The sequence below is a fragment of the Hippocampus comes genome, unplaced genomic scaffold (genome assembly GCF_001891065.2).
Source record: "Hippocampus comes isolate QL1 unplaced genomic scaffold, H_comes_QL1_v1.1 scaffold130, whole genome shotgun sequence".
Taxonomy (NCBI): domain Eukaryota; kingdom Metazoa; phylum Chordata; class Actinopteri; order Syngnathiformes; family Syngnathidae; genus Hippocampus; species Hippocampus comes.
Genome location: NW_017842057.1, coordinates 2,094,908 through 2,104,785, shown reverse-complemented (window position 1 = coordinate 2,104,785; position 9,878 = coordinate 2,094,908). Strand labels below are relative to the sequence as shown.

The window sequence follows — 9,878 nt, the reverse complement described above, 5'->3', positions numbered from 1 at the left end:
GGAACTACTTTCCACACAATTTTCAAGACGGACCTTCCACCAAAAGCTGGATGTTGTGCGAAGAGGTCGCCCAACTCCTGCTCTAGCTAACCTGTCCCAGCAAGGAAAAGGGTTTGTCCGTCATTTTCAGACGAGCAATTATGAACGCTACCCGTGGCTCACAGCCTCTGTGAAATGCTGCAACTCGTACTGCTGGGAATGCCTATTGCTTGCAACTGACCGATTTGGTGTTTGGAGCCACACTGGATTGTTTTACTCAGGCAGCAAGGAAATGGCTGGGCACTTACAAGCTATGGTGCGTTGAAAAACGTTTGGGGACACTCGCGTAGATCTGCACCTCAGTGAACAGGCACGACATTGGTGAGTAAATGAATTTTATTTTACATTTCTTCTTGTCATTTTATTTCGTTAGTATTAGATTCATGGTAACGAAATAAAATGACAAAGATACAAAAATGTATCAAATAAATCTGCTCACCTGCAATTTAAAATGGCGCATTGTAGTCACCTTCTTGCACGAAAGTTCGTTCAATCTCAGCTGCTCAAAATTTTCAGTTATTTGCTGTTGTATCGCCGATTTTCAAAATGCAAACGATCTGTTTATTTTCAAAGAATAGTTTATTTTGTTATTGTTTGGTTGGTGTCTTATATGAAACTGCGACATTGCGCAATTTATTGGACAGACTTGTTTAATTAAGATCACACAGCGTAATTTGGTTGGCATTTTATTTTGTATTTTTAAATCATCTTTTTATTTTTGACTGTCTGTAAATTTAGTTTCCTGCTCTTAATTGTGAATGCATACTTGATGGTTTTAAACGCTGCTGAAATTAAGTGCTGCTTGACGAGCCTGTACAGTATTTCGTTCATGTATGTGACGTCACTGAAGGCCTAAGGTTGAAATGCATGGCCCGCCAATTATTAACAAGTCATTGGGATGTCAAGTATGGACCATATGCACACACCACTTCCGCATTTGCGCTACGGAGGTTTGCTAACTTCCGGTCGCTATTCTAACGCATGGCGACAGCATCAAACTCTTTAAAATATATTCGCAACCTGCTGAAACGCAATGACATTGTTTCCATAAATGATGTATTACCTTATTTGCTCCGTTTATCCGAGTGTCTCTTTGAATTAACCATTTGCTGTTTTACAATACATGCAGGTCGGTGTGAACATTGACCCTTATTTTGAAATGGTCAACCCAGGAGGGCAGAAAGACAACCACAAAATACAATACAAAGTCTGTTGTATGGTGCAGATGCAAAAAATGCGAGCTTCTGAAAACAAAAGACAACCAATAATAAACGAATCATGACAAGCAAATACTTCCAACTGCAGGATGAGGGTACATCTTCCCCTCCAAAGCATCGTGACCGCGCAGCCGATATGGCCTCTCTGTTGACGAGTCCAGTGAGACTCCCCTAATTTCTTTCACACTAGGCATTACGGTAATAATTCGCCGACGAGCGGCGGAAGCCACCTTGAAGTATAAAAGCATCCTGATAGGCTGACCTCGACGTCACTGCTTTGATTTAGAAATAATTAAATGAGCTTTCTGTGATAACACAAACAGTCCACTTCTGAGAAAATGGTTACTTTGAATCTTGAGATGCATTAAAAACATAGTTTCAAATATTACATATATTACTGCAAGTATCTCTTCTTTAGAACAATATATTCAAATAAAACAATTGGTATCACAACACCAGACCAGTCCTGGAGGACACTACAGGTATTAGGCAGGCCACTGGAGGTCTTCATCAAAAGAGGTCCCATCCGAATCTGATGCTGCATGTCCAAGTTCCCTGAAATGCGTTGTCATCAAGCCTGATTTAAAAAAAAAAATCATTTAGCTATTGTAAAACCATATCGGTGTGAGAGGATAATGCACCACCACAGCTCTCCACTAAATCTTATATTGCATGTTAAAATAAGTCTCCTGAAATATCCAGATTTCACTGTCAACACCACTGATTAAAAAAAAAAAAAAGATGAAAATATCATGTGAGATGTTGTAATACTATATTACTTTTACAGGACACCAGACCAGCAGTTCTATATTTTCCTATTGTCTTTAACTCGTGACTTACTTTTGTAAGTCAAGACAGGTGACAAATAAAATGTCTCGTAAAAAACATTGATAGACACCCATAATGCATTGCCGACACACCATTTGAGAATCATTTCTTTCACATCACTGTCAAGGAATTCTGCCCCACTCTTCTTTGCAGAATTGTTTCAACCCTGCCAAATTGGAGGTTTTTTTTTTTTTTTTTGCTTGAACTGTCCGTTTCAGGTCACACCACAGCATCTCAAAGCAATTCATTTCACTTCAAAACCTGAAATTTTGTTTTTTGTTTTGTTTTAGCTATTCCGAGGTATGTTTCGCATCGTTGTACTGCTGCATGATCCGAGAGTGCTCCATTGTGAGGGTGCAAACTCATTGTCGGACTTAGAATTCAATGTCCCATCAATCACAATAACATGTCCTGATCCTGAGGTAGAAAAGTAGCCACAGACCATCACACTGCCACCACCATGGTACACTGTTGGCATGATGTTCTTTTTTATCAAATGCTGTGCCCTTTTTACCCCAAATGTAACGGGCTGCACGTGCGTCAAAAAGTTCATTATTTGACTCATCCAGTGATGGCAATGGCCGCGTGATGAAAAAAGCGGAAAGGAGCGTGGCCTGGATGGGGGCGTGGCCTGGAAGGGGGCGTGGCCGGGACGGGGGCGTGGTTACTTACAAAGTGGCACTAAACATGCTGAAGATGAAGTGTATTGAATGTACACACTATTTGAAACTTGAACAAATGTTTAATGCCTTCAAAATACGATGCAACGCAAATTCAAAGTGCATGAAAATGATGACTCACCACAGCCCCGAGCTTGATTTTCTGCAACCAGACGGTCCCATCTCGGGGTAATAGGAGAGACAATGACACCTCAAGTGTGTGGTTTATGTCCAGTCTACTTCGTAATTTTGTTTTAGTCGTTGTTGCTGCAGAAAACCCCCGCCTCACACAGGTAGCATGTCGGAAATAGCAACAGTGCTATTGTGGCGATCTCAGAATATTCAGCCATAACTTTCATCCAGTTGTCTCGAACGTACTTTGAAGGCCGCCGTCATTTGCGCTCTCCAGCAGTTTTATTACTCATTTTGCGAGCTCTGGCGTTTTGTTTTTAGCGTAATCGGTCACGTGACGGAGAAGCGTGGCTTGACGTGTGTCAAGCGTGACACAGACGGATGTAACGGAGAATCCGGTAATTTTTCAAAATAAAACATCTTTCGTATTCCGAAATAAATAAAACGGAATTAAGGCAAGTTCTTTCTGTGTGGCCTGGTACCAAATGCCCTGCGGACCGGTACCGGTCCGCGGACCGGCGGTTGGGGACCCCTGATCAAGATGTATTTTGGTAAATGTGAGACAAGGCTTTGTATTCTTTGTTGACAGCGGGGGATTTCACCTGGGAACACTCCCATGGATGCCATTTTGAGGTTTGAAAAAAAAAATTGGTTTTGATGAACTCAGGAAGGGCAAATACTTTTTCACAGCACTGTAGGCAACAGTAACTTGCCAGGGGAGACAGGGGCCGGGGGATCGTTGGGTTTCAGCGTCTTTCATACACTTTTGATATCCACCCTGAGTCCATACATATGGTTGTACCCTGCAATTCCACATAAAATGGTTAGATTAAATAATTGGCTGAGCATCTTCATCATATTTTACGAGACAGTGCAAAAAAAAAAAAAAACAGCTCTTTGATCTGGAAATGACTTTATTTTGCTACTGGAATTGCACGGCAGGAAGCATGTCAACAAGTGTTTATAACATGTCAAACAGATGTATAGGATATGAGCATCCTTCCTTGTCCAAGCAGGGGTTGTGTTACTTCCAGCATTGAATGTAGCACCTAGCCAAGACAAAAGGGCAGCAAGACCAACTTCCTCAAGGAAAACAATTCCAATTCCAACATAGGATGCATTAAGATTAGAACCATGCTTTCCACTTATAAAAGCCTTCTTTCATACATTTGAGATTATACAAGCAATTCCCTATTTTAGATGCGTTACGTGGCCAGATTAATACGTCGCAGTAGCAAACAACACAGCTTGGAACAAAACGATAATGATGATTGAAGGCATTGACGTTGATGACTGCTTGCCTCCTGCTCCACAATCGAGTAAACCATATTATTTCTCCACCACATCAAAAGCAAGCGAGGAAATTAACAGCGGATTGTTAAGAAAGCCAATGTCACCGACACTTGACAATATCACAAAATGCAATAATTTAACTTTTTAAAGATAAAAAAAAAAAAAAAAAAAAAAAAGGTGGAACCCAACCATTAAGAAAGAAATGTGAGTTTCCATGAAAATTGCGGTGTCCTCATGAGAATCAGTTGTTAAAACACAGCCTCGCTGTAAAAATGTCAAACCGAGTTTTGCTTCACAACATTTGAAGGCTCGGTGTATCTAATGTTGTAGACAGAGAGTGTACTGTGTATACCGTGTGGAATTAAAATGTCATCAATAGCGGATTCTTTAACGCTAACTTGATATTCAAGCCAGGAAATCACCGTTTTTCATGAATGAGCTCTGCCTTTTAGATGGTGATGAAGACTGACAGTTTGACACTTTTGGAAAGGGATTTCTTGTCATCAGACAGCATTTCATAATCATTTTAGAGGGAAAAAATGGCAGCTAATCATTTTACCACTGAAAGGGAAGAGGCGGCTTGCTAAAAGACCAGTCACAAAGCAGCGCCGGGCATATTTGTCATACATGGCATACATGCACCCCCGCTTTGAAGCGGATGCCAATGTCAAACCGATCATCTGTTATCAATAACACTTATATAACAAAGGCTAGTTAAATTCAGGCTCACGCCACTTGCCCACACATGCAATATGTTTGGCGGGCCTTCCTGCCCATGTCACCTCCGACGCTTTAATGAGCCCTGACAGAGATGGAATGAGAGGAGTGCGGGGGGATTCATGGCTTGCCGGCGGGCTTTACTCTAGCGTCCAACACTAAGTGACAGAGAAAGCCGCTGGCGCCCTGGCACAGATACGAGGCACTTAAATTACAGGCAGACCACAGAGACAAAAATGAGGACTTGGGGGGGAATAGCAGAAAAGAAAGTCGTGTATCCTGTCTGCTGGGTGTCTATGGCCCGTGGAGAGAGAAGCCAGAGCACATGGACGCCATTTGGCCGCGCGGGCCTGACCAGGACCGTTGCGAGACGAAGCCGGTGTCCCGTAGAGAGAGAATGTCTCAGGACCAACATGAGCCTGGTATGAGGCACCCTCAAAGTGTACTTTAGACAGCAGTCCGGGGCTTTAGACACCCCGTAAACACTTCTGATGGCCGCGCGCTTGCAACACCAACATGGAAAATATGAGCAATGAGCATGACGAAACGTGGACACGGAAAGGACCCTGACAAGTGTTTACATGCCTTGGAAACACAATCAGAAACCATTCGGGTTGAATTCAGCACAATTTGGTGACATCAGGCTTTAAGAACCTCAACCCTTCTCAAAATCCGTCTTTGCACGATGAGTTCAACAGTGACACAATCGGCTGGAAGATGAGCTGAGAAAACATTTTTGTGATTCTTACACGGGCTGCTCTGAAGTGGGGTCAGAGCCTCCATACCTTGCAATATTTTGACTCACGGGGGGATTTTGAGGGACTTTTTGGACTGTGTTTGGGAATGAGATACTCAAGAGAAAGCAAACCATGGCAGGAAAAACAAAAGGCAACCTCAATGAGATCTATCGCTTTTGACACAGCCAGCTTGCTTTCACGTCGGGCTTAACCCAAAAAAAAAAAAAAAAAAAAACAGGTTGAACCCAACCATTAAGAAAGCTACAACTAAAACCAATACACAAACACTGTTTTGTTTCTCTATTACAAGTGAGGCTGCAAATACACTGACGCATCTATAGCTTAATAACAAAAACTACAGAAAGAAAGAAAGCTTGATGTTGGAGCGAAGCCATGACGCACAGGTGATGGTGGACTCCAATCTAAACCGGTGAGTACGGCTTTTGTCTTCTCGCCGGTTTCGACTGACGCTTACAAACTCTCGTAATCCTTCTTATCCTTTTTGCCTTCGCCCTCAAAGCTATCTGCCCCGTCGCTGTTCTCGTGGCGACGCTTGCGGCTGCTGTTGTTGACAGCGAAACGAGGGTTGGTCTGCGGAAGAGGGTCCATGCCCAAAACTTTATGAATATGACGGAATGCCAACAGCCTCAGTGCAAACTGTAGAGACAGAGACAAGAAGACAAATACACCGACATTTAGGACTTCAGTTGAATTCATCTTGAAGTTAAATTCACATTTGAGTTTGGTTGAGCATGCCGTCTCTCCTGTCCGTTTGATGTTATTCTGAGAGCAGTTTCAACAGTTGCGCTTAAAGGAAAATGACTTGGCAGTCACTCCACATTGGCGAGCTGGTCATAGGTGTTCATGCATGAATCAGGAAAAACAAAGTCCCGCCCCTACATTAAAAGCATTTAAATTGCCGAGGGCCTTTTCGAAAGGAAGAAAAACAATGCCAATGTAAAATAGAGCCAAGTATAATAATGGGACAAATGGGTATGCCTCAAGGGAGGCAATGTAGTTTGTTCTGGTATAAATACATCTAAAAAGGTAAATGCATCATAATAAAGGGAGATGCAGTTAAAAAGCCACTGAAGAGCAGTCAGAAGATAATTGAAGTCTGTGGAGTGCCAAGAACCTCGCAAATGTAGGAAATTCAAATTTACTGTAAATGAACCAATGAAAAGCAAACATTTTTGGATTGTGTTTTGAATTTGATACGTACAACACGTTCACCCCCAAAAAAGCGGGGACAGGGCAAGTTTACAGCGCATCACCTTTCCTTTTAGCAACACTTACTAAGCGTTTGGAAACTGGGGGCATTAAAATGAACTAAGGTTTGTCGCTGGGATTCTTTTGCGTTTTAGCTTGCTGCACAGCTTCGGGTGGTTAACAGTCCAGAATCTTTATTGTCATATTTTGCACTCCATAATGCGCCACCCATTTTCAATGGGAAATAGGTCTGAAGTTCTGGCAGGCCAGTCTCGTACTCTGACTACTTTCCGGAGGACATGACGTCCATGATTCCGTCGCCTAGTCAGACCACAGCACACTTTTCCTTTTTTTTTTGCGTCAATCCATCTCAGATGAGGTCGGGCTCAGAGAAGCTGGTGGTATTTCTGAGTGTTGCTCAGAGACAGCGTTTGCTTTGCGGTGGTAAAGTTTTAACTTTTTCATTTGTAGATGTAGCGGTGAACCACGTTAAGTGACAATGCTTTTCTGATGTGGCCGTCAGCCCCCGTCCCCCCCAAAGTGGTACACCTTTCCCCATCAAATTAAAAATGAGAATATTCGATATAAACTCAATAACATTACAATATCTTGTCTTTGTGTGTGTGTGTGTGTGTGTGTGTGTGTGTGTGGGGGGGGTGATCATTGCAAATGATTTTTCGGTTTTTAGTTATGCTTTACAAGCAATCCCACCTTCATTGGAATTTCAGTATGTACTACATTGTTGGTTTGAAGTGGATTCATCGCTTAGCCCTAATTTCAAGCGTTTTACACATGTGCCATTTTGTCAAAACGTCAAAAAATATCCAGAAGAATAATTAAGAGCTTGTACTTGGGCACTTAGTGTTATGTCCTCTCTCTCCTGCTCTCCAATAGCTGTCAGGGTGTCGACAGTACTCTTTTCACAGGGATCCATCAGTCCGGGCCCACCTGCTGAAACAAACACATCATACGTCATGCGTCTTTATCAATGTGAATGTACTAACATGCCGGATGGAAGTTAAAAGCTGGAAGTAAGCGAACCCATTTATTTGATGATTATTTCACACGTTAAATGACTTCAAGGAATCAATTACTGCAAAAGCAACTTCCGGCAGCATTTGAAAAGCCTCTCCAGATCAAACCAAAGCTAGAACAAAAGCAATTTTTTTTTTTTTTTTAAATTACATAATTACTCACAGTATAGAAACCATTTCTGCTGCACTATTTAGTTCTTTGATGCTGGGTGTTGTTAAATAAAAGATGTTGGACGATTTCATCCGTATGTTTTATTCTGTTCATTTAAGTAATGGAGTGGGGGTCAGTATCAGTAACCTGTGATATTATTATTGTGTATTTTTGGGTCAGTACCATTTGGTTCACTCTGCATGATACAGCATGCCCTTATGGATCGCACCTTTCAAGCTACACAATTGGGATGAGCTAAATAAAAGAAAACACAGCTTTTAGGCAGTTGCTGGCTGATGTTACACAATGTAACATTTTCGATTTTTTTAGAACAAGTGTTTCACAAGTGACGGTAACAGAGCCCACTTCAGTTGGCGGTGCGTTTGCCACCAACCACACAGCTATCTGTCGTGGACGGTGCCTCCAAGCTTTTGAGGTTGTCCGCAACCCGTTAAGAAATAAGAGGCACTGTGATAGAAATGGAAACATTTTGCTGACACAACTAACAGTTAGGACAAGCTGGAAAAAAAAAAAAAAACACAAACAAAAAATCTGCATGGACCAGAGTGCAAATCCTGCTTTAAACTATGCCACAGGTAGACAAGACAAAAAAAAAAAAAAAATCTAATAAATATTGGGAGATGCCAAATAAGCATCGAGAATTATCCCATTGAAGAAATATATATCTAAAGAAATAAAATCATGAAATCTCACCAGAAAGTAAAATCCCAGATGAAATACATTCAAAGACGCGCCTCAATGCATCGCCTGGGCTAAGCGGTACAGAGGCGCTACTGATGGCCTTTTCCACGAGCAGCTCCATGGCCTAAAAGGGGTGGAGAAGAGCTTACAGCTTTAGATACCCAACATTACCACAAACAGTTTTGACAACTGACAGTGTTGTTTATAGTAGGTGTATGACACGCCCTTAAGCGCTACATGTCCCTTTTCAGCTTGGAGTTTATAAATCTATTCCAGGTAATACCATACAAGCTCAAAGTGCAACCACACTTGATATCAATAATAATTTGAATAATTTGTAGTTAAAAAAAAAAGTCAAAGAAACTCAAAAAAGCTCAAGCTTAGAATGAAAATAAATTCAGCAAGCCTCTTCCAATTGCTTGCATGGAAATCCTGCACTCGACAAAGCCATATTTGCCCCATGTGCTTCAGAGAAAACTTTCCCCAAGTCACAACGAACATGTTAAAGACACCATCCCGGAATTATGAATTATTTCAATTTAAGTGGGGCAACAAAAGAAAATAAAAGTAACAGTCTACTTTGACAAATGCATATTTTATATATATATATATATATATATATATATATATTATATATATAAAAAAGTGGTTCTTAACCTTGTGAGAGGTACCAAACCCAACCAGTTCATATGCACATTGACCGAACCGTGACTGAAATTTTAAAATCGGATTCAAGAAGAGTTCCTTCAGTTTTGCCGGTGTGAGACGAGAGATGCTCAACTTGGCTTGACAAATCATGCAGATAGGACGCTGAGTCCCATCCCGTTGTGTGATGCATGTTGTACATATTCGTCTGACCACTTTTTTATTTTTTGCTCGACATAGCGTGTATTAAAACTTTCTAAAAAAATAAATAAAATTTAAAAAAAAATCACACGAGGTACAATCACTACTGTCCCACGTTGACGACTGAGCGAACTGAATTTTCTGCAGCACTGATTGGACAAACAATGTAATGTAGTCTGCAGCCAGTGATGCCCAAGCAGGCGCGTCATAGCTAATTGACATGTTGAGTCGGGTGTATCTTAACCTCCATGCGGAGGCTCTGTCGAACCCCTGGGGTTCAATCGAACCCAGGTTAAGAACCACTGGTGTGTGTG

At 41.5% G+C, this 9,878-nt stretch overlaps 1 protein-coding gene across 2 annotated transcripts in view; it reads right to left on the bottom strand.

The window, feature by feature from the left end:
- Positions 1 to 5,836: 5,836 nt before the first annotated feature.
- Positions 5,837 to 9,878, bottom strand: part of zfr (zinc finger RNA binding protein) — a 39,707-nt gene continuing 35,665 nt past the window's right edge. For both annotated transcript variants that reach the window (XM_019860946.1, XM_019860947.1), the window contains exons 18-20: positions 8,731 to 8,842; positions 7,682 to 7,779; positions 5,837 to 6,279 (exon numbers count right to left, since the gene is read on the bottom strand). In XM_019860946.1, coding sequence (XP_019716505.1) covers positions 6,094 to 6,279; positions 7,682 to 7,779; positions 8,731 to 8,842 — 396 coding nt within the window. In that variant the 3' untranslated portion in view covers positions 5,837 to 6,093. The remainder of the gene's footprint in view (positions 6,280 to 7,681; positions 7,780 to 8,730; positions 8,843 to 9,878) is intronic.